The sequence below is a fragment of the Eptatretus burgeri genome, chromosome 9 (assembly GCF_056783735.1).
Source record: "Eptatretus burgeri isolate ZD-2024b chromosome 9, Ebu_testis_v1, whole genome shotgun sequence".
Classification (NCBI taxonomy): Eukaryota; Metazoa; Chordata; class Myxini; order Myxiniformes; family Myxinidae; genus Eptatretus; species Eptatretus burgeri.
Genome location: NC_140969.1, coordinates 25179412 through 25204954, shown reverse-complemented (window position 1 = coordinate 25204954; position 25543 = coordinate 25179412). Strand labels below are relative to the sequence as shown.

Sequence of the window (25543 nt, the reverse complement as noted above, 5' to 3'; positions counted from 1 at the left end):
CCGGATTTCTTTTCCCCCTGAATGATCTGCTGGTACCCATGTTTAGTGTTTAATTAAGTAAGGCATTGTGATAAGCATCTGCTTTTTGTCTATTTTTCTGTCAATGCCTGTTGAATTATTTCTTTGTTTGAGTTTTTTTGATTGATTTGAATTCCTCCATTCACACAAGGAAATAAAAAGTTCTTCAGTTTATTTACTTTTCTTGTTAATAAATTCCTTGTTGACATTTCAACCTGTCTGTGCTTGTCCTTTCCTTGCATTAATCCAGCATTGTCTGAACCTAGATAGACTGGGAGGTAATTCCCAAACTAATAAACCTGTCATAGTCAGCAGGCACCAGCGGTAAATGCTCAGCCGCACTACCTAAGATTTAATCAAGATAACATTGGTGCATCGCTGAGGGCGCGTTCCCGGTCAGGAGGCCACGTGACCTCCAGTTAAACAGAAAACTAGACGGTGGACACTGGAACTCGTGGTTAACTGATTGGCATTCATGGTTCTAAAGCAACCTACCATACCACAAAGTTAATTGTGAGCGGTGGCCCCAGCTCCGGTTCTTCCGAGGAGAAATGAGGATTAACCCCCTCATAATACACTCGGTACCCATGGCCATAACAATGTCACATATAATATATGTATATAATATACAGTATAATATGTCATGTATATGTGTGTATATAGTGTACAGTGTAATATGTCACGTGTAATATGCAGTACAACATGTCATGTGTCATGTGTGTATGTCAGATGGTTTAAATATAATTAATCTGTCAAATGCACATACCTAACCATTGCAAAATTCTTTCAGCTGTTACACCGCTCCCACACAGTGTCAAAAAGCCGACACGGGCTTTGGAAGCCTTTTATGGCAATGCCAGCACCTCTCACCCCATTTGGGAAAGGAATCAATCCACAAATGGGTTTCAGGTACAGTGCCCATCATCAGCATGTAGTGGATTCCCCCCAAGAGTTGAATTGGCAACTCATCCAGTGAGGGATATATAAAGAGAGAGAATTGTGGTCCTCCCCCCACCTCAACTTCTGGGCCGATGGATGTAGTTTTTTTTCACCACCTAAAAACATCTTCACTAAAACAAGCTGTTTTCAACTCATTCTGTCCAGTGGTTCACGGGTGCATAATGGTAAAACAAAGAAATAATCAAACAAAAAACACTTCTTAATTGACTTATAGTATGATTGAAAACCTCAAAATAGTTATTTACCTAAAGTAACAACCTTATCAACCTGAAAGCGACCGATAAATTTTCCGACTACCCAGACAACGGGTAATCATCTGGGCTCCGTTCTTCATCAAAGGTTCGACACTTTCAGTCCAGAAGCTCTCCGAACAGTGGGTCCATATGAGTAAATCCATACCCTTGGCTGTGTCCAGTCAGTCAACCGAGCAATGCAACCTCACCGTTCAAACTTTCTTGTGAGATAGTTTACTATATTATAATGAATTCATAATTCTCAATGCACATTCCATTCTGTAACAATACATTGAATCAAGCATATCTTACCTTACAGATTACATGTACATTACCCAACACCTCCATTTTGCTTACCACTCACTCAATGGAGATTTATTCAAATAAAGAAACCGTCATTTTAACTTTTGTTCAATGTGCTCTCCTCTACCCTCGGCCATTTTATTCCAACATGTTATTTTATCGGATCTCTGCGCTGGCACAGACATGGACACAAACATGCACACACAAACTGTCAAATGTCTAGCGTGTCTGGTCTTGATGTCTAGCTTTTTCCAACATTGCAGTGCGGCGATGCTTCATCATGCAGTGATGATGATGCAACCCCAAACACCCTCACCTCGTTGTCTCAGGCGACTCCCTACATCCCTTCTTGTTGCTAGGGCAACAAATTAGAGCTTCATCTGCACATATAATCAATCCACCATTCCTTGCAATTCCTGCAAAATTGGCTTGGTTCCCAGACACTGATCAGTCAATTCTAACCTTAATAGTGCGATTGCAAATGCCCTTAATAGGATTTGTGTTTTGTAATAAATAGTTAAAAAGCAGGTTGCGGGTCACCAAACATGTTCTGAAAATTTATCAATATGATTATATGTGCATTAAATAGTTCGATGCAAACTATTGTGGTTGCCTAACTATTGGGAAAATTAATGAAATTTAACTCCGAAGTTGTTATTTCTCGAGGCTGTTGAAAAAAACAGCCGCGTGCGCATACATGGATGGTGACGTCACGTTCTCCAAAACAAAGCGGATGCTCACTTGCTCATTGAAGAAGTGTCCAGTTGAGCGGGCTGTTCTTTCTCTTTTTTTGAGCTTGCAACTGTCTATATTATCCTTTTTTATTTTGAATTATCATAGAACAAAGTTATTTGGATATTTGTACATCATGCCTCGTACATGTCATCTTTTGCGAAAATGGCTGGAAAACGGGTAATCGCTCCCACCGATTCCCGAAGGAATCAAACATTAGCTGGCAGTGGATAAGATTTGTACAAACAAAATGGGCGAATTTTCCCTGCCTTTTAAACTTTTAAACAATATATTTGTGGAAAAAGCGCTGCGGCCTAACATCTAGTCAAGGCACCCTAGGCCATGCGCGCCATCGAACATAAACCTCATAAAATATCGGAATTTTACAAACTTCACAACTACCGAGTATTAAGCATCCTAAGCGACTGCAAAAACGGAAAACAGAATTTTAATTGACTTTAAAACGAACCCGCAACGTCGATCGAAGCAAAAATCTAAATTCACCACAGGAATTCACAGCATTATTTGAAATTATTTTGCCAAAGTCATAAAACCGCAATATTCAGCCATCCACGAACAATCTTTACATAATCTGACAGCTTAACAAGTCAGGTATGTGATGATAACCTTTATTGGGATGAAAAATGATTTTAAACCATCTTTGTGGAAAAAGCGCCGCGGCCTAGATCTAGCCAAGGCGCCCGCGGCCATACGCGCCAGGCGCCGTCAACTTGAAACATTCATAACTCGACGAATAAAAGCTCAAATTGCACCAAACTTACCTTATTCTTGCGAGCTCACGTTCCCTGTTAGTGAGTGAACAATCCAACGCTTGGCGAATTCTGCTTCACAATGATAGGAAGAGCCGACATCGAAGGATCAAAAAGCGACGTCGCTATTGACGCTTGGCTGCCACAAGCCAGTTATCCCTGTGATAACTTTTCTGACACCTCTTGCTTAAAACCCAAAAAGTCAAAAGGATCGCAAGGCCAAGCTTTCACGGTCTGTATTCGTACTGAAAATCAAGATCAAGCGAACTTTCGTCCTTCTGCTCCACGGGAGGTTTCCGTCCTCCCTGAGCTGGCAGTCAGTCCTGCCACTTGTACACGAAATAGGCCGTTTTCTTGCACTTGCAAGTGGCTCAAATTTATATGGCTCAGGGCCAGAAACTCCATAGTATAAATTCCCATCATCCCCCGACTCGTCCTCGGCAATAACGGAATGAAAACACTAAATTTCATCACCGCTGAAATCACTCTCTCATTCGCATCTCGCCATTGTTCACAAGCTGTTTTCGAATGTTCACAAAGTTTTCGGAGAACGTGACGTCATAGCATCTTCGGTAACTTCCGGACTGTTTTTCGATCACTGCCAAAAGTTTTGACTTAAAAATTAATTTTAGCATATTTTGAGTTTCAAATGTAAGAAAATAATTGCCCAACGATTATTAATGTGCTAACTACCTTCGAATCACGCGAAGTCATCAGCGACCCAAAACCTGCTCTTTAACAGCTGAGGTTATTTAGTTTTAGTCTTCTCATGGATAAACAGACTATGATTTCATTTTTGGCTTCTCCGATGTGAAAACCAAAGAACAATCGTATTGTATTGTAGTTACAAGAAATCTGCAAGAAGTTTTATGTTGGTATTTTATTCCCCCCCCCACCCCCTTCCAAAAAAAACAACCAAAACATCGGCAATATTGGGATAAAAAACAAAACTAAATAACAGTTGCACAGTTCTCCATCAATCAGTAGTAACAAAGGGTACAAGCATAATTAATACCTTATTTACAACATTACAATACTTGGATGTTTCTTTTAAATATTCAAAAGTACGTGTGTCAGGAGAAGCCATTCATTATGTGCACCTGAAAGGGGCCAGGAGGGATGCATGGAGTGGGGTGAGGGTGAGGGAGGTGGTGGGGCAAGCAATATTGAAATTGAGAAAAAGAAAGGAGAAGACAGTCTGAAAAGACAGAGAGAGGAAGTTCATGAGTCTGGAAAGAATACAAACAAGGTTGGGAAGAGAGAGAGAGAGAGAGAGAGAGAGAGAGAGAGAGAGAGAGAGAGAGAGAGAGAGAGAGAGAGAGAGAGAGAGAGAGAGAGAGAGAGAGAGAGAGAGAGAGAGAGAGAGAGAGAGAGAGAGAGAGAGAGAGGCAAGAAGGCATGGACATGGACATACGGCATGGGATCACAAATGCCTGCTGCCAGAGAGGCAATACCGAATGAATGGATATCCCCAAAAACAAAATCATGGCGTGCACATGACCATAAATATTTAATATGTCACACTGTCCCAACAGAATAAAACATTGATAGTTAATAAAAGAAATTACCAATGCAGTTTTCATTTAAGTTAAACATCAGAAACACAACAGAGCCAATATTATAAGCACCTTAGTATTTCCAGTATAAAGCTGAAGCCGATATGTTTCTATCAAAAACTGCCAAACCCATTGGTTAATGCAAACAAAATATGCCAACACTGATGTGTTTGTAAGTTTCCAGATGCTTGGGAAATATTTCGGATAAAATTGACTTCGTACTTTGAGGCATAAACATAATTATAATACCCTTTTCTTCATTGGCATTACATTTGCAATATTAAAATGGTAGCAATGAACTGCATCGCATCCACCCCCAACACAGCCCACAATGATGCCACACTGTGCGTGGGTTCTCAAACGGGTGATGTCACACACAGGTCGTACTGCATCCGCCAATCAACACGGCACTCGCAGGCGTACTCAAACGACTCAGATAGAGAAAGAGTGAATGGGGGCCAAATACTCATGTGCACGTTGCAGTAAATGAACGAAACATCCGCACTGTGCGCACAATACCACTCCGGTAATAAGAAGTGCATCACTCATTTCCTTTCTTCTATCTCACGGCCAAGACTGAGAGCAAGTATATTGCACTTCTCATATTAGATTTCAAACAAGTGCAAAAGGAATCAATAGTCCAAACTATGATATCTGAAAAATACTTGGTCAGAAAAACCCGAATTAAAGGGTTGATTGCTTGAGTCAAGTAGTCTTTAAGGGGCGCGAGCAGAGAGGGGGGCTTCTTTAGTAAACCACAACACACCTCAAATGTGCTTTTGAGATATTATAAAATTACTCACACGATCACTCACTGGGCACAACTGAGTCTACAGGTTTAGCAGATACTTAAAAACACTGTCCTTCTTCGATAAGCTTTAAATACAAGTCTGATAAAAACAAGTATTATCATACACATACATAGAGTCAAACACATCACGACTGAATACCCTAGCACTGCAAAAAGCAAGCACAGGGTAGACGTTTGACATCAATTTCACCGGCATGGCATATCCCTGAAGTAGTGCTTTGTAACCATGGGTTAACAGGGAAGTGTAGATATGCAGAGAGGAATCTATTTCCGGTGGTGGCTTAGTTTCCGCATCCCCTTTATCCTTTCCAGCAACTCCGACATGAACTCCTAGGGGATGGGAGTGGGTGGGGAAGCAAAATAGAATCAAACCGGCTGAAGCCTTTAAACACCGGGACATATTCCTTTAGAGAGCAAAAATGCCCTCAAACGTACTGACTTCCACAACCAACATCTGGGATAGAATTTGTATAAAAGCTTGCGAAGAATGAAGCAAGCTTCCAGCAAATTGAGCAAACCTTTCAGCTTGGCCTATTCCAGGTTCTCATCTGAACTCACGACTTATGATGCCAAGTATTCGGGTTCAAATCAGATAGAGCAAGCTGATTTGCCTACAGCTACTTATGACCTTGCAATTCATGTAAAACTAGAAGGGCACTCGGTAGAGCGCATACCTCTGCCATGCAATGCCTGATCCACGAGAACATATTGGGCCTATTGCATTTTTGAAATATCATGCTTCCTCTTGTTTTGGCCCAATCTCTCAATGATGAAGAATCACTTAAAAATTAAATAATTATCATATTCAGATCTTCACCAACATCGTATTAATTCGTCCTTGTCACACAATCACACAGCCAATCTGGCCACAGTCATGCAGCCACCAAGTTTCAGCCGAACCTGTCTACAACTTTTTGAGATATCGTACTATATATCGGTTTAGCCCTTTCTTTCAATGATGAAGAATCTCCGAAAAAATTATCAGATCCAGATTTGAATCTTCACCAAACTGAATCAATTATTCCTCATCACACACCCAAAGTGTCCACCAAGTTTCGTTTGAATCCATTGACAACTTTTTGAGATATAGTGCTAGAAATCGTTTTTTGTCCTTGTCTTTCAATGGTGAAGAATGACTTAAAAATTTCTAGTATCCGGATCCGGATCTTCACCAAAATCGAATCAGTTTGGCCTTGTCATGCACCCAACCTGTAATCCAAATATCATCCAAATCGGTCGACAACTTTTTGAGATTTCCTGCACACAAACAGACAAACAGACGGAAAGGGGTGAAAATATAACCTCCTTCCACCTTCGGTGGCAGAGGAAACAACACTGCCGTCACTTAATGTCTTTGTCCTGCATGTGATTTATGTACAAGCACTTCCCACTTCAACGACATCACCATTCATGGACCGTACACTTTACAGAAAGTCGGTGATGTAAAAGCAATGTCTGGGCAAGGGTTACGCTGGATGGCTTGCCATTGCTTTCCCAGCAATCAGCCAGGGCAGGAATTTGGAATTTGTTAAGGGTACTCGTGATAGCTCGCCTCCTCTTCATGAAGGACACCGTGACGTTTTTAACGTCCACCAACTGATGCTTGAAGATGGGACGACCAGTTTAACGTCCATCTGAGGGACGGCACACACAATCATGGTTCGCCCTGCAACTAAAACACCAGGATGGGAGTTCATATCTGGGTCGGGATTCAAACCCAGCGAAAAACTAGACGGCTCAGAGATGATCGCACATTCCTTTAACCTACCCTTCCAGCCCAAACCCATCAGCCGAAGAGATCGATGTAAAATAAATAAACTAAAACCTGAAAATCCATCGATTCACACTTCAATGTCCGCTTCACCCCGTGTACCCATCCCATTGCAAAACGTGGCATTTCCAGCACATTATGGGCCAATAAAGCAGCTCTTTCACCATTACTTACTCCATCACATCCAACAGATTTGTTTTGTTGAGGCAGAAAGTGATGAAAAAAGAAGAACTCAATGAGCTAACATGTTTGCAATGACTAATTTAGTGAATTCTAATGATGCCTCGGGTTACTGTGTTGTCGGTTCATTTTAGTGGACTGCAGTGGTCGGTTGCATGGGCGACTTACCTCTGGGCTGTTGCTGCAATCTTGCAGAATTTCCTGCAGCCAAAACACGAAGCACCCGTAAGTCTTCAAACGGAATAACATTTTTTCAGGTTATGAAAGCAACATATGGATTCATATCATTGAAAACAACATCACTTGGAAGGATTGGAAAAAGTGAAAGCATGGTATCCAAACTACTATACGCGTGCAATTTGCTGTACATCCCACTCTTACGTCCAAGGTAATCCAGGTGTTGGTGCACAATCATGTGTACGAATGCATGAAGTGCCTTCTCCCACAAGGAGAAATTACTCCGTGTGCTTGACTAAATAATGAGCACCCACGCAGGGCCGTCTTGCAGAGCTGTCCTAAAAGGCTACCCTCCATTACCAACATCCCCCCACCACCCCACCCCAATAACCACCCCCATTGCTTTTGAATAAAGACAACACTATCATGCATGAAGAGCAGCCAAGGCTCTACGATGGTCCGTACCCGCAAGGCCTCTTTTCGCTGTTCGTCATTGTTCAGGTCCAGTAGTTCATCAATGTCGATCTCGAGCTCAGGCATCTCTTCCTCCTGCATTAAACAAGAACCACTTAGGCCATTTTTGGTTTCAGGAGTAAGGTAGCAAAATAACCAGTTCAAACACACACACAAGGCTCGGAAGAGAGCTCATGACTGCATTGCGTGCAAAACAAGGACAATAGGAGATCCCAGTGTACTTTTACATCGGTTCCTAGACATCAGGGCACAACAAACGGCATATGGGAACCCAGAACCATGAGCTACAGGGTTCATATCCAAATGCTTTTAACAAGCTAATTAACAATTAGTGTGCAGTACTTCCCCTTTTTTAAATTTTACACTCATTAAATGTCTCACACCTCAACAATTTTTTGCTTAGATTCCGTTTTCGTTTCATAAAAAGGTGAAAACATGCAACTAGACCGTATCAACTACAACAAAATAAAATAAAGTAACAATAAAGTAACAATAAAGGATTGCAATACCATCGGGTCTATTTATAAAAATGTAAGACGTTGCAATTAGCACCTCCACATCGGCAAACCCAGTCACCTACGCCTACAAAAGATTGTCCAGGTACTCAAGAGTCGAGATAAATGGTGAAGGAGATGCAGCCACATGTAAAAACACACCGGTTATGCAAAATGCTCGAAATATAAATTGCCAGCATGGATACAAAACATACTGTGGAATAGCATGCAACAATCAGCCAACAATCCAACAATCCAGGCTCACTACCCAGCTACACTTGTCCTTTTCTCTCACTCGTGGAACCAACTTCTCCAGTTTGTTCAGCCCCATTCTTCCCTCTGGCTGCGACTTCCCCTCTGCTCAAACCTCTGGTTAGTCTGCATGTTCTAAAATCCTCCAGGTACTAACCATCCGTATATCTCTCTATCGATATCACGATATCTCTATCTCTATCTCTATCTCTATCTCTATCTCTATCTCTATCTCTATCTCTATCTCTATCTCTATCTCTATCTCTATCTCTATCTCTATCTCTATCTCTCTATCTCTCTATCTCTCTATCTCTCTCTCTCTCTCTCTCTCTCTCTATCTCTCTCACTCTATCTCTCTCACTCTATCTCTCTCACTCTATCTCTCTCTCTCTCTCTCTCTCTCTCTCTCTCTCTCTCTCTCTATCTATCTCTCTCTGACAACACGGACCAACTTTTAATCACTGATCCCAATACTCTCTTCCTCATGTGGGGTTAACTCTGCCTGTCATCCTTCCGAGGTCGGCAAAATGAGTGTCAGCATGCTGGTATACTGTGTCGGAGTGGCGACCCGTCCAGGATTGTGCCCAAGAGCCAAGGAGGCTGCTTAGGCAGCACCAACGCTCTGCACAGAGTATGGTCCCAATCTCCTCCTCCTCTCTTCCTCATATGTGGTTATTTTAATTGTCACCATGCCAATTGGTTGGGTGTTGGCCACCTCTCTCACCAGCAATGGTATTTCAGCAAAATAACTTCTGTGACTTTACGGGGCCGACTCAACCTGTGAACTTTCTGACCTGGATTTCTCCCAATGGCAAATACTCCCTTCTGGACTTCGTGATGACGAACTTTCCCTGCAAATGTCTCCTGCTTTTCATCTGATCCAATTGGTTCATCTGATCATGTGAAGGTAGACATCTCTATGGCTATTCTCAGAGAGCTGCCTCAAGGCCGGCAAGTCTGGCATTTCACTCAAGCAGGGACTGCAAGTAGCCATCTCTCTTCAGGATTGGTCTCCCATATCTGCTGCCCCTCATGTTACCTCCACCTGGGAATTCTTCTGCAGAAACCTGCTCTCTCTTCTGCACAGATCCATCCCATGTCGTCTTCAGGTATCCTCCCTTTCTTCCTGCCCATGGTACACTGAATCCTGTGGTGAATCAGTTGCTCAGAAACAACTTGCCTTCTCTTCCTGGAAGGCAAATCTGACCAAAGGCAATCTCAGATCATTCCACAAAGCCCGCAATAAATGTGTGTCGTGTCCACTCTCAGGAGAGCCAAAAACAACATCTGTCCAACCTCAGGATTGAACTTTCTAACGAGTGTCCCTCCTCTAAAACCTGGTGGCACTTTTTACCTTCGCATTCTGCGAAAGGTTATGTTTTGGTCGGCGTGTATTTATTTATTTATTTATTTATTTATTTGTAATCTTGTGATTCGTATAACTCAAAAAGTATTAAACCGAATTGCATGAAATTTGGTGGGATGATTGGTTATTATCCAGGAAGCATTCGATTAGATTTTGGGATCGTTCGGGTCAAAGGTCAAGGTCAAGGTCACGAAAAGGTCAAAATCGTCTTTTTACGATAACACGGTCAATTTTTATTCAATTTGCATGCAACTAACACCAAAATGTTCAGAATTCAACACCTCATCTTGTGATATGCAATATGACACAATGACGCCCATACTCTTGTTACCGGTTAGGGGTCAAAGGTCAGGGGGGTCACGACCTTGAAAAATATGCGGTTTTTGTCATAACGCGGTCAATTCTTGTCCGCTTTACATGAACCCAGCACCAAAATGTTCAGAATTTAATGCCCAATCTTGTGACACAATGACGTAATAACACATGTCACCGGTTGGGGTAAAATGTCGGGGGGGGGGTCAAAAAAATGGTCACGCCCTTGAAAAATATGCGGTTTTCGGCATAACTCAGTCAATTCTTATTCGATTTGCATGAAATCAGCATCAAACGAGATTACCTTCTCTTGTTGAAACGTTGTATTCACCGAGCTTGCGAGTGAAGACTCGCCAAAACGACGTGAGTTGATTGTTGTTTAGTCCATAGCCCCCGAAAGTTGGGGGGGGGGGGTCATGACATTATAGATATGTGGTTTGTGTCATAAGACCATTCATATGAAACCAGTTCCCTACACTCATACCAAGAACAAAAAAAGTAGTGGCGGCGAAGGTATGCGCTCTATGAGTGCCCGTTCTAGTTTATGTGTGTTTCTGGTGTATGCTCCCCAAACATCCCTTAATCGTAGTTTGGCTCTGAATTTGTCCTGACCACACATGCGCAGAGAGGAGTGAGATCATGTTTTTTAGTCTCTGCCTGCCTGGCAGTCAAAGAAAATTGAAAATCATTCCAAACACGAAACTTGTTTTTAAGGACGTTCTGAAGGACACAACCAACAGGCAGGAAAAACTAATTTAATGTGTTGGATCAGGTGATGTAATAAACACTGTGTAAAACGGTGGTAAAACCGAGAATATATTTATTTATCTGCCTTTAAACCTTTATTTAAATTTAATTATACCAGTACGTGCCCGTACGTGGATGGCCGTACGTGCAAAAAAAAAGTTTCAAACAACCACACAGGCCGTTCCTTCGCTCTCGTAAATGACGACTGGATTGGGACATTGTGTTTATCTATAAATGCGCATAAGAAATCGAGAAATTATTTGAATACAGTAAGTCATCACAATCCGGAAGTCCGTACGTTGTAACCTGTAATGGGGAACGCGGCTGAGGTTCTCTTCCCCATCGGCCACGCCTACGCAGCAACGTGTCTTTTCATTGGTTTGGTAAATAAATGGCCATAACTTGGGAACCACTTGTCCGATTAATATCAAACCTTGAAAAGGCACATCCATAGGTCCCCAGGAATATGGCTGGCAAGTTTCAATTAGATCGGACTGGTGGTTGTCGAGAAACAGCGGTCACACACACACACACACACACACACACACACACACACACACACACACACACACACACACACACACACACACACACACACACACACACACACACACACACACACACTGCTGGAATTGTAGATAGATACTTGAACACTGTAGAACACAAATCACCTTCATAATACTTCCAAGAACCATACTATCTCACAAATAAAATTTGTCATCTGTTTGTCTGTCTGTATGTTTGCGTTATTTTCAAAGATAGCTGGGCCGACAACCACCATAGTTGGCACACAGACCATGTCCGACCCGAGGATTGTCCCAAGGGTATTTTCATCCACCATCTCAGCCTTTAAAGACCCTGAAGACCACAAATGCCCTTAAGACCTCAAAGATCCCGAAGACCCTCAACACCCCGAAGACTATTTAAGACCCTTAAGACCTTAAAGACCCTGAAGCCCTCAACACCCCAAAGACTCTACAAGACCATTAAGACACCGAAGACTCTTTAAGATCCCAAAGACCCTTAAGACTCTGTCTGTCCGTGAAGCTGTGTTACTATATGTCCACTAATTATGTACTGTTTGAACGTCAGTTGCACTCTGACTACATGTACGTCTTAATTACGAACTATTGGGATGTACGTTTTAAACTTTTTGACCATTTAGACTCTTGAGACCCCTTAGACCTTTCAATACCCCAATACCTTTAAGACCCATATGACCCCTAAAGACCTCTTATACCCTTAAGACCCCAGAGATCCTTTAGGACCTGAAGACCCTTTAAAATTTCCAAGACCTTTCAAAATCCAGAAGACTTTTAAGACCTTTTTTTAAAAAAAATTATGTTGAAGGCTCCAGTCAGGAACTAAATAGTCCTCATCTCCTAACCCCAAGAGAGGATGATCACTTGTCTCTGTTATCATCTGAGCTCAAGCGTTTGGACATCAGTATTGCACCACTCTCTGAGTTTCAAAGACTGGATTGTGGCGAGATCATGTCGGGTGGTTCCACCTACTATTGGTCTGGTCGCTCTGCTGGTTGCCGTGCCCAAGGAGTTGCTGTCGCTGTGCCTAAATAAGCTGTTCGAATGGTAATTGAGGCAACATCGGTCAAGGAGCGTATTATGAGATGAAGGATTTGTAACTCCTTCGGTGTCATTTTCCTGGTCTCTGTTTATGCGACGACTGAGGCAAGTGATCTCACCGTGAAGGACGCATTCTACGCCACACTCGAGTCTGTGGTTGATCAGTGCCCCAGGCGAGATACACTTCTAGTCTTGGGGGATTTCAATGCATCGCTGGAACTGATAGGGATGGTTATGAGACATGTGTTGGTCCCCATGGGTCTGTTACTGTGAACCATAATAGCACCAAGTTCCACGACTTTGCAACAAGTCATGGACTTAGGTTGGCTGGTTCATGGTTTCAGCGCCTACAAGCTCATCGCTGGACTTGGTATTCCAACGCTGGCAGTGTGGTGAAAGAGATTGAGCACGTGCTCGTTGATGGTCACTGGAGGATGATCCAGACTGCAGGGTCTACCGGAGTGCTCAGTTCCTCAATACTGACCACAGGCTTGTTGTAGCAACTCTGAAGTTTCAGCTTAAATCCAAGAGAATGGTACCATCCCAGCCTAGACTGGATGCTGGCAAGCTCAAGGATGAGAGGGTAGTTGAGGAGTTTGCGAACAGGTTGAGTGGAGATTTGGGGGGTGTGGGTGCTTTGGGGAATCCTGATAAGTTGTGGAGTGCCTTCAGGACCATCATCCTTGATGTTGTCGGTCAATGTCTTGTAACTCACCGGAGGGTGAAGAAGAATTTTTTTTATCTTAAGGAACACTGGATACCATTGACGAGAGTCGCAGAGCTAGACTGAATAGCAAAGTTGAGCTGTTCAGGGACCTGAGGCATAAAACTGCACGTGCACTAAGGGTGGACAAAGAGGCCTATGTGCGAGGAATCTGTGAGGGAGTAGAGCATCACATGTGGTCAGGTGATTCTCGTCCTGCTTACAGGGGAATTCGCGCATTGCGTTCCTCCAAGCCCATCCCTCGGTGTACTGCAGTTGGAGCAGAGCGTGGTGGGCTCTTGGCAGAGGAGTCCGAAGTGAAAGCCCACGAAGCCAGTTAGTTTCAGCAGCTGTACCAGGCTGATCCACCAGCTGTTGAGTTGGATGTCAGGGGTGTTATTATCCCCATTGCTGACCCTCCAATCAACTCTGGTCCAGCTTCTTTTGTGGAAACACAGGCTGTTGTGACCCTGTTGAAATGGGTAAAGCTCCTGAGATCTATGGCATCCATGCTGAACTTCTCAAGGCTGATGGAAATGCTGTACTCGTGTCTTTGCATGCAGTTTTGTGCTCTGTCTGCAACACAGGCATCATCCCAGCTGATTGTAAGAGGGGCATTGCTGTCCCTCTAAGGAAAGGGAAGGCTGATAGCCAAGACTGCAACAACTACCGAAGGGTGATGCTGCTCTCACTGCCTGGCAAGGTCTTTGCTTGGATAATTATTGATAGGCTTCGCCACCATCTGCTTGAGCACCAGCATCCAGAGAAGTCGGGCTTTATACCAAAGCAGTCAATGATTGACCGTATCCTTGCTCTTCAGGTCCTCACCAAATGCAGACGAGAGTTTCGGCAGGAGCTGCTTGCAGCCTATGTTGATCTCTGTAAAGCGTTTTATTCAGTGAATCGGGTTGTCCTCGAGAGGATTCTTGGTCTTCGTGGGGTGCCACCAAAACTGATCAATCTGATGTCTGAACTATATGCTGGTACTGAGAGTTCTGGGAGACGTGGTGGTACCATCTCCGACTTATTTCCAGTTGTTACTGCTGTTCGTCAGGGGTGTTTCCTGGCCCCCACACTTTTCAACACTTGTATGGATTGGATTCTGGGGAGGATGTCGGAGAGATCAAGCTGCGGTGCATTGTTTGGGAATGTCAAGATCTCTGACCTTTATTTCGCAGATGATGCAGTCATCTTTGCGGAGCCTCTAGATATCCTTTTGGGGGCCCGCGAGGTGCTGAATGAGGAGTCAGAGCTGCTGGGATTATGGGTTTCCTGGGTCAAAACTAAGATCCAGGCTTTCAATGACATCTTGGATGCTGCTATCCTGTCTGGACCTGTTTGTGGCAAGGATGTTGAGGTCACAGAGCGATTAATTTACCATGACAGTGATATTCATGTCTCTGCTGGCTGTGAGCCAGAAGTCATCAGATGTCTGGGTCGGGCCTGGGGAGTCATGGATTCACTGGATCATGGGGTGTGGAACTGCCGCTACCTCTGCGGGAGGACGAAAGTCCGAGTATTCAGGTCCTTGGAGCTTCCTGCAGCACATGCCCCCTATCGTCATTGGTGGTATGGCCCGGGGATGCGGGGGAGTGACGTCAGGGAGATGTGACAACGGCGGTGATCCTGGAGGCTGCGTGTGTGAGCTGTGATTAAACTCCTTGCCTGGAAGGTAAAACATCTGAGTGATATATTACACTTCCAGTCTTGCTCTATGGATGTGAGACTTGGACTCTGACCAGGGATCTGAGAAGAAGGCTTAATCCCTCTGGTACCAGGACTCTTTGGAAAATCCTTGGCTATCGCTGGTCGGATTTTGTGTCCAACGAGCGGTTGCTGAGAGAGACTCAAATGAGATTTGTTACTGGCATAGTCCATGAGCGTCAGCTGCGGCTGTATGGACATGTGGCTCATTTTCCTGATGCCGATCCTGCTCACCAGATTCTCTCAGCGAGGGAGCCTCATGAGTGGAGGAGGCCAATGGGCCGACCACGTGCTTCGTGGTTGCAACAGGTTGATAAGCATCTCAACGAGATGGGGATGAGCCCGGCATCTGCCTGGGGGATGGCCAGACGGAGGCCCCTGGAGTCCACCGGCGAAAAGTGGACGCAGCAACGCACTGCTCCGGTGCATGCTCCCATACCTGACATGTTGTTAAAATGATTGCTTTTCACACGTTTATTATAACACCTCTGTATTCAGGCCTCGAGTGAGTAGGTTGCTTACACACTGCCTGGGTTTTCCTCCGGAGCGATCGAGTTCCATGTCTTGTTAAGATTGTATGTTGGGGTTGTCGTGATTTGTTGTCAACAACACAAATTTAATTACGAGAGTATTTCATTGACTTCCACCAGGAAATGCTGGGTACTTCAGCTAGTCTGTATAATAAAATCGAAAAGCACACAAGCACAAGAAAAGCACAAGAAAAGCACAAGAAAAGCAAGAAAAAAGAAAAGCACAAGAAAAGCACATGGCAATGCATCATCGACACACCAGCACACAAGCACCACACAAAACAAGTCCTGACGAGGGTCTGCATTCTCTGATTGCTCTTTCTCGTTCACGTTGCGCTTGTTATTAGACCTTTCAAAATGTTCATCCGAACTGGATTCTACTATGAGACAAGACCAAAGCAAAAGTCACAACTCAGAAAATTTTGCCAAAATTCACAAAGGTCCAGAAGTCCAATGTTTCTGCCACATAATAGCCTCCATCAGGGCATATGCAGACCATGTGCGCTTGGATCTAGATACTCTCCTGGGGCAGCACAACGACCCAGGCCTACAAAAGATCACAAAACACTGTATGGGAAGGCTTGTCACTTTTGCAATTTTCAATTGACGTTTTAAATTGTTGTTGTCAATGTGATCAAGTCTTCTTTGCAAAAACTCCCTGCAATTGACAGTAGATGATACAGTTCTATACTTGTATGCGACTGTTGAAGATGTTACAAACAAAATATAACCATTATGAGTGATTCAAAGAAAAACACCAGGAAGCAGTGGCGAGCCACCACAATCTAAATTTGGCTTAAATTATGAATGGTTGATAAAACAACTATTATTGCATAAAATGAGACAGCCATGCATGACATGTGCAAAAGCCGATACATGGATATAATTGTTGCGGGCCGGAGGTTTAGTGGCGAGAGCGGCCACTAGGTGGGGGAAGTTACGTCATCTTCCACCAGACTCCCGGAATTGTAGGCCGTCGCTCACGGATAATTCCGTGACGCGGCGGGTCGCTTAGCCGACCGTGGACGCCAATAACTCAACCGCGTAGCGTAGGGTCTTTTTGTCTAGAACCAATTTACCGAATTAACCACGTGGTGTCGTCTATCGGGGAACCACGCCCTCGGTACGCCTTGCCCAAACTGGATCACTCTACCAACTACGGTAGAGTACCAACTACCAACGACGAACTCCGGATCGGATGCAGCCGAGCGGAACTACCAAGGACGTACCGGCTAGAATGAACAGATTATCGGGGATAAGACCCGGCTAAACTTCAATCCGAACCATGCTGGACCAATGAAGGAAAAGACGAAAACGAACTGGGAACATTTCTGCAATAATTTATTTACAATAAAGAGAGGAAAGTTATGTGGTACAGGTAACAGGTTTATTGGGGTGTTATGCAGGGGACAGAAGAGAGAGATGGAGTGCGACAATTTTACAGAAACTTATAAAGCAGACACAGAGCAGACTTGTCGTGAGAATAATACAGGCGAGATTTACAAGGTTCAAATAACTTATACAGTTTCTACTTAATGGACTGGCGCCACACACTCAGATACACACTCGGACAAAATAAACCCAGTTGAATGGCAAAGGGCTTTTGCAGCCAGGGAGGGAGGGAGCTGAGGTCGCAGTTTTCGGTACCTGAGTTACGGGGAAAGGAATGCTCCGTGGTGCGGCACCTGTCAATGGTCGTGCGGCTCGGTCCACGGCCACCCGCGTGGAGACCGTGTCTGCGAAGGAGACCGGGTCGAGTAGAGCGGAGTCCGAGGCGGGGATCTGGGCTTCCTCCTTTCTTTCGCTTCCAGCCGACGAACTGTCTCACTCCAACGCTCTTTACTCCAACACTCTTTACTCCAACGCTCTTTACTCCAATGCTCCCTCACTCCAACGCTCTTTACTCCAACGCTCTTTACTCCAATGCTCCCTCAACCAACTCTCTCAGCCCCCCCCCCCACGTAATTTATAGATCTCCCTCAGTGGGGAGGGGCCTTGGTGAAGCTGACGTCACTGTCCGCCTTGATTGGACGGGGCTTCAATGGGTCCGCCCTTTCTGGTCGGGGTTTCAGCCATGCCGGGAAGCCTGCCCACTCCACACGTGCGGACTTGCCAAAAAGGAACTACAGTACTGCAAGAAGATTTTGCCTCGGACAGCGAGTCGCTGGTTGGGCGAGTAGGCGAACAAGCGTTTGTTCAGCCCATGCGAGAGTTGCAAATAAAAGGGGAGAAATGATTTATAAACCCAACTAAAAAAACATCGCAACACACCCCCTTGTTGCTCCCACTACACACAAGGAGAGATTCTATCGACACATATACTTAATGGAATAACTGACTTCGGGACAACTGTATGTTTGTATGCATATGGTTCCTAGAACCGTAACATAATTGTTCGACAATTCTCCGTGATTCAAATATATGACTACATGGTGACACAGGTAGCAGCCAATGATCAAGATAATACTTGCAAGGTTGAAGGTGAAAACGAAATCTATGGGATATATATATATATATATATATATATATATATATATATATATATATATATATATATATATATATATATATATATATATATATATATATATTAGTTGGCACAACCTGAAGAATGTGTTGTTGTTTTTTTACATACAATGTAGAGGTTCAGGGATGAGCAAGGTGACATAGGGTAAGTAACAAGGCAACATTATTGCAGTGAGACAGTGGGATCACAGATGGACAAAACAAGCAAGGGACTGAACGAATAAGAAAAGAGGAAAGAGAGAGAGGGATGGTTGGAAACACAATAACCCACAAGTGAGAGGGTTGAGTGAGCGAGAGTTCATGGGGGTAGAAAATATCATGAGTAGGGATCGTGGATGACATGAGATGGCATTTCACCACTCGTTTGAAGCCCAGGATTGAAGATTGTCATTGAAAAAGACTCCAGAAAGCAGTTCAATCAATGCGAGAAAAGAGGAACAATTTAAGAGTTGAGGTGTATGATATACCTACATTTTGGGAGTTTAACCAGGAGGGGGATTATTGGAAGAACATATGTGTCTTGGGGGAGATTAGGAGGGTTTGGACCACCGAGAGAGCAGAGAAAACGAGGCCGGAGGAGAGACGGTGACAATAAGAGAGGCCACCGACCTGTCTGTGATGTGACAGCATTCGGCCTTGTGCTTTGGCCTCATCATGGAGATACTATTGAGAACTTTAAATTCCAAAGGATCCAGGAGAGACAGATGTAATGCCCTATCCCATAGAGGAAGCAGTAGTTCATTGAATTACAGACATCGGTCTTGTAGGTTGCAAGTAGTTTGAATCTTTCAAGGAATGACTTGGAACGACAAAACATGCCATCTGCTGCTGACTCTGGAGGCCAGTTTTGCCACGTGGTCAGCCCAGGAGAGATTGACGGTGATGAAAGAAGTATTCTTTTGGTATTAAAAAAAGCACCATCATGGTCCTGTTGGTTGTTTAACAAGTCATAAAATATATATATTTTTAATGTTAACTTGAAGATCGAACATTGTAAATAGTATGTAATCCACCAAATTCCACCATTAACCACACCAATATAGGTGTGATTGGCACTCGGGCAAATGGGTCGAGCGGCCTCACCCCCATCAGGCTGATTGACAGTTGTCGTCCCACCCTGTTCCATTCTTATTCCTTTACAAAGGAATGCAGTTTTGTGTATTTTTCGTGGAATCCTTTCAGGCTATTAATATTACAAAAGCAATGGATGCTGAATCAAGTAAAACTCTGCCGGATGGTACCAGAGTCATTGCCATTGAGAGAGAGAAGAGAGGGGAGAGAGGGGAGAGAAGAGAGGGGAGAGAAGAGAGGGGAGAGAAGGGAGAGAGGGGAGAGCGGGGAGAGAGGGGAGAGAGGGGAGAGAGGGGAGAGAGGGAGAGAGGAGAGAGAGGGAGAGAGGGGAGAGAGGGGAGAGAGGGGAGAGAGGGGAGAGAGGGGAGAGAGGGGAGAGAGAGAGAGAGAGGGGAGAGAGAGAGAGAGAGAGAGAGAGAGAGCTCGGAAATATGCCGTCTGAAGGTGATTATTATTATGATGAATGAGATTTGCCAGTTTTGACTGATCTCAGGGTTTTTTCCCCATTTTTGCTTTTGCCATGGTCTGGAAAACTGAAACGTGATCCCTGCCTCGACAATCATCTGAACAGATAAGGTAGGCTCTCATATGTAGCTGAAGAAACATTTTATAGAAGAAACTCCAACTTTCGTTTTTATGTAGTTGATGGGGTGGCTATTTTTTTCTGCACCATTCCGACATATAGTGATAGCGTACTCTCTGATAGCTCAATGTGTGCTGACAGGTTAGAAGAAGGCCCCACTCATGGCCAAGCAATCCCATTTTGACCACAGCCATTACCTTCTTGCACTTGGTAAAAGTCATCAATATTTTGTAAATCTCTTCCGGCACCTGCAATTAACTCGTAAGCAGATTTATATTTTATTCTATCACAAATTCCTGAATTTTTCATCAGGCAATTCAATGGCAAGACATTTCTCTTTCACTATCCTGTGACAATGAAAAATAAACAAGTGAAATCCTTCAATACAGCGCGTGTGGTGAAGCAAATGAGTACACTAATGTTAAAATATGCAATTTATGCTTTTTCAGTTGAAAAACAATTAAAAAGCATACTTAACATTTGAAATGTAAAAATCTTGTTATTGTTGTGATAAGCACCTTTATATACAACAGAAGGAATGAAATCGTTTGATACAGCGTGGCAGGAGGCCGCAAAAGAATGATAGCATAAGAAGAACTTAGCATTCAGCATTCGGCGATCGGCGTGAAATGCGATGGTGGGCGGAAGTGACGTCTTTCGTTCGTTCGTACATGAGGGGAGCGTTTCTTCGTTTTTTTCCGTCAAGCAATAAATTAAATCGTTTTCACATATATAACACATTAGTTTCACAAATTTCCATTGAAATACTCGGGTATTTCCGTCAATTGTCGCCATTTCCGCCGAGGTTACGCACTGCATCTACCGGACAGCCGTCATTGGCTGCCTTGAGGCACGTGGGGGGGAGGGGGACACCGGACCCACCGGAGACGTGGTAGACGACGCCGGGGACATTTCAAACTCGGTGCAATTGTATACAGCGCACGCGCTGTAAAAATTACTTGGACAGTTGTGTTTGCTTTCAACACAAAGCAAAGGTCATCTGCATATTTTGTGAGGGCCTTCTTATTGTGCTGCAGTTTAATTGATCACAGCCTTTCTTTATAGATATCATGTGCTCATCTACTGTTCATTTCCTTCTTCTCATTTTAAAGTGACATCGTGTACTTCTCGTGTGAACCTGTTGCAAGAAGCAACTGGAAATTTCGATGCGGTCCAAATCCGAGTTTATACATCCGGAGAATTAAAAGGCAGCAATAGGAAATGTATTGCTAGGTTAATGGCACAAAATTGCCTTAATCGATGAAAAGAGGAACCATAAGGAGGGCGTGGGACAGGTGGGAGGCTCAGAGGGTAAGGGACATGGGGAGGAGGCTAGAAAGGTGTGGGCTGGAGGGGGAGATGGGAGGGAGCAAGACAGGGGTATGAGGGGTTGGGATGAGGAGGTATCCGAGAGGGGTGGGATGAGGGGAAGATGAGAGGAAGTGGGATGAGGGAGGGGGGAGATGGAAGGTGGCGGGACAAGGGAGAAGACGTGAGCGGCAGGACGAGGGGAATCGGGGTGGGAGGGAAAAGGGGGAAACCGAGAGCGGGAAGGTTGAATGGGAAGGCGAGAGGAGAAGCATTGTGGGAGTGGGCTGGGTGGGAAAGTTGGAGAGGACGGGGTGAGGGGGAAGTTAGGATAGCGTGGTGTGAGAGGGAATCCTGGAGTGGGGTGAGGGGGAATCTTGGAGAGGGTGGGGTGAGAGTGGATGCCGAAAGGTTGACATGAATTGGAGGGATGCCTCAGATGGGGACACATAGGAGGGGTGGGGTTGGAAGAACGTGGGCTTGTAGGAGATGTGGGGGAGGGTATTGACACAGAGGGGGTTGACCCTGTAAAATAACATGAAGGAGGTTTGATTGTTGTGTGCAAACAACCTCTCCAATCAGGACTTCTCAAGATATATATATATATATATATATATATATATATATATATATATATATATATATATATATATATATATATATATATATATATATATTATCCCTGTGTCGTAAGAGGCAACCAGGGTTGCGTCAGGAAGGGCATCCGGCATAAAACATGTGCCAAATCACTATGCGGATCATACGGATGATCCGCTGTGGCGACCCCTAACAGGAGCAGCCGAAAGAAGAAGATATATATATATATATATATATATATATATATATATATATATATATATATATATATATATATATATATATATATATATATATATATATATATATACATATTCAACATTCTGAGATAAAGATCATGGGATGGGTGGAAGGAACTGTTGTTGAAGGCATGGAGAAAGGTCTTCATATAGGAACTGGAGGATGGATGACAGACCAAGCCCTTCGGTGCGAGACAGGTTTGCATGACATGCCTTGTGTAGAAGAAAGAAGAATAAGAAAACTAGATCATGATGAAGAACAAGTGGAGTACTCATGACAGAGAAGAAAGCAAGGTAAAGCATTTTAATGTTTTAAAAAGATTTTAAAGGAAGAAGAAAGAAGCATCTTTTTCAAGGTACATCGTCAAACCATGGTACATCCATGCATTCCTCTCAGCCCACTTTATCTCTTCACCATTTGTCTCATGTTTGTTCCACTCTTCCATGAGCCATGATACCTTAATATAAAAAAGACAGCAACAGTCGAATGTGGAAATGAGGGGGATGGACGGAATGTATTTTTTTCTCTCGGCCGTCCCATCCTCCTCGGCTTTGGAGATGTGGTGTTGGGCCATGAAAGCATAGTCATACCACCTGAGCCTTTCATGCAAATAATTTGCCATATTCTTGATAGTACCAGCATTCCTTACAAACAATTGATTGTTTGTTTTTGACCATTTTGGAGATGCAATTCTCTCAAGGTCCACAAAAGGGAACCAGTATTATGGAATGAGTACGAGTCATGTACTCAGGTTCAATGACTGATGAGCAAAAGGCAACAATCAATGACAGTTTTGCGGAACATATTGCAGCGATAATGACAGACAGCGACTGATCCGAATGTACTTTGACCAAGAAGGCAGCAAATGGAGGGGGGCATGGTGATTTAAATCCCATACCAGGAGAAGCAGTCGATACACAGGAAAGACAAATACACAATTTTGTGGTGCTTTGAGGAAAGGGTCCAAAATACAAGTGGCGCGTAAAACTTTCCGAGTCGAAAAAATTAAACAAGTCCATAATCAAACTCAATTTGTCTCCATCTTATTTTTATTTATTTTTATTTTGGATACACCGTCGAGGTTCGTATGATAGCTCACACACAGAAACACACAACGAGCGGAGCAGGAGACAAGAGGAGATCTGTGGAAGGGAGAGGGATGGGGCGTGGTACACAGGGGAAACAAGATGGACACTACAGGGACTTTCAGGAAGGAAAGCAGGGAATTTGAAGGAGGTGGGTTTGGGGTGGATTAGCGGGGGTAGAAAAGATTGTGGTTTTAGAGGGGGGAAGATAGGAGATGGTGGTGAACAGCTGTTTTGAAGACCTGGAGAGAAATTTGTACAACGATATAAAAATATTTGTTTTGTAAAGCACAAAAGCATTCACATTTTAACCTTGGAGCTTATCTTGGTTTTGACCTTAACGTCAGCAGTGACTTTTTCTCATAGCCCTCAATTTATATTTACATATCCACTGATGTTTTGAACAAACATCTTCAAATCAAAACAATTTTTTTAATAGTGTGGTATGATTTCAATGCATTAAATAGAACAATACTCAAGAGAGCGCATACCTCCACCTGGCTGAACAGTTGAAGTTTTGTATCCCATTCTGCATCGGACTTCACCCAAAACCTAATTTGCTTGTTCTTATCACCTCCCCAACTCATCCACCAAGTTTCGTCATAATCCATCAACAACTTTTTGAGATATCATGGTGTTGACTTCATGGTTATGGTGGCAGGCTTGGGAATGAAGGGTCCTGAGTTCAACTCCTGCTTTGCTGTTGAATTAATGCCAGGTGGGGTTGACTCAGCAGAGGTCAGAAAAGTGAGTATCAGCTTACTGGGATGATTGAGCCATTTGAGTATCCTGTGTTGGAGTGGTGAACCGTCCAGGATTGTGCCCAATAGCTCAGGAGACTGCTTTAGCAGCACTGATACTCTGTACAGAGTATGGTCCCAATGGATGGATGGATTGATGGATGGATGGATGGATGATACATATTGTTTTTGGCCATAGCTCCCATTTGTGAACAATAATTAAAAAAAAAGTAGTATCTTGATCCGGATCCTCGTATAAAAAAATAGTCGAAACAATTTGTCCGTGTCAGCCTCAACCTGTCCACCGAGTTTCTTCCGAATCCGTCCATGACTTTTTGAGATATCCTGCTCACAGACTGAAAAACAGACAGAGAGATGGAGATGAAACCGTAACCTCTGTCCCTCTTTGGTGGTGGAGGTAATCAAGATGCATGCATCATCATTATATAGCAAGTTACATTAAACAACTACATATCTGTATGCATTTGTTAATGAAACTCGAATGTTGTGACACACCAGAAAAAAACAAACCCACCAGCCACCTGGACGCACCTTGTTCTAGAATGTCAATCATTACAACAAAGTCCTGTTTCTTTGAACATCATCTTTGAGGTATTGTCATAGCAGCCAGCAATGTTTTATCACCTTGTTCATGCAAGATGAATGTTTTATCACCTTGTTCATGCAAGATGAATGTGAAAGCTTGGGGAAGTGAGCCAACTTCATTGCCTTGCTTAACTAGAGAGTTCATCGAACATGATACCCCTTACAGTGTTCAAATATGTACTTCAATTGTAATAAAATAATGATTTTAAAGATCTTTTTTGAAAAGTACAGTAGTTTAGCGCTATTGAAGCAGTCTTATTCACCACCACCCTGTTTCACGTGTCCAAATACTGCTAAACTGGAGGTTCATGGAAGCGATAACAAAGCAATTTGTCTTCTACAGTGTTCAAATACATAATTAAATTTAAATAATATAAAGATTGTAAAAGTCATATAAATAATTAATTCCGTTTTACCACCGTTTTACCCAGTGTCAATTACACCATCCTATCCAACACGTCACATTAGTTATCAGTGCCAGTTGTATGTGTCCTTTGTGAAGTCCTTAAAAAGAGTAAGTTTCCTGTTTGGAATAAGTTTTAATTTTGTTTGACCACTAGACAGGCAGAGAAAGTTTAAAAAAAAAAAACATCTTGCTCCTCTTTTCTGCACATGTGCAATCAGGCCGAAACAAAAGACCCGTCTTCCTTTTCATGTTCCGATGAGTGTTCAAAATATAACATTGAATTTAAATAAGTTGTTCCTCGATCATAAACTGATAAGACAGACAGATGGACAGACAGAAATGAACCAATTGCTTAACCCTGCTTTTCATTTCACGTGCACAGGGTAAAGATGTTGCAAAAACGGATCCCCTGAGCTACAGACCTATCAACTTACTTTTGTTCATCAGCAAGGTCAGGAATTAATTATAAAATATTTCCTTTTCTCTAACGCTTTGATCTCAGCCTACAAGTTCAGATTCAGACCCGGTCACTCGACCAGGGAAATGCTGCTTCCACTATCCCAACAATAGATGGAGGGCAGACAGAAGATCAGGGTTATCAATGTGATCCTCTCATCTCTTCTCCCAGTCAAGGCGAGAGTGCCCCAAGGCGGTGTTTTGGTCCCACGCCTCTGCCTAATATTGAGCAATTATCTCTCCGACTGG

General features: G+C 43.5%; 1 protein-coding gene across 1 annotated transcript in view; it reads right to left on the bottom strand.

Annotated features, from left to right (window-relative positions):
* Positions 1–4306: 4306 nt before the first annotated feature.
* Positions 4307–25543, bottom strand: part of LOC147019744 (protein phosphatase 1 regulatory subunit 14C-like) — a 42767-nt gene continuing 21530 nt past the window's right edge. The window contains exons 2-4 of the mRNA XM_085894412.1: positions 7977–8060; positions 7503–7535; positions 4307–5713 (exon numbers count right to left, since the gene is read on the bottom strand). Coding sequence (XP_085750538.1) covers positions 5648–5713; positions 7503–7535; positions 7977–8060 — 183 coding nt within the window. The 3' untranslated portion in view covers positions 4307–5647. The remainder of the gene's footprint in view (positions 5714–7502; positions 7536–7976; positions 8061–25543) is intronic.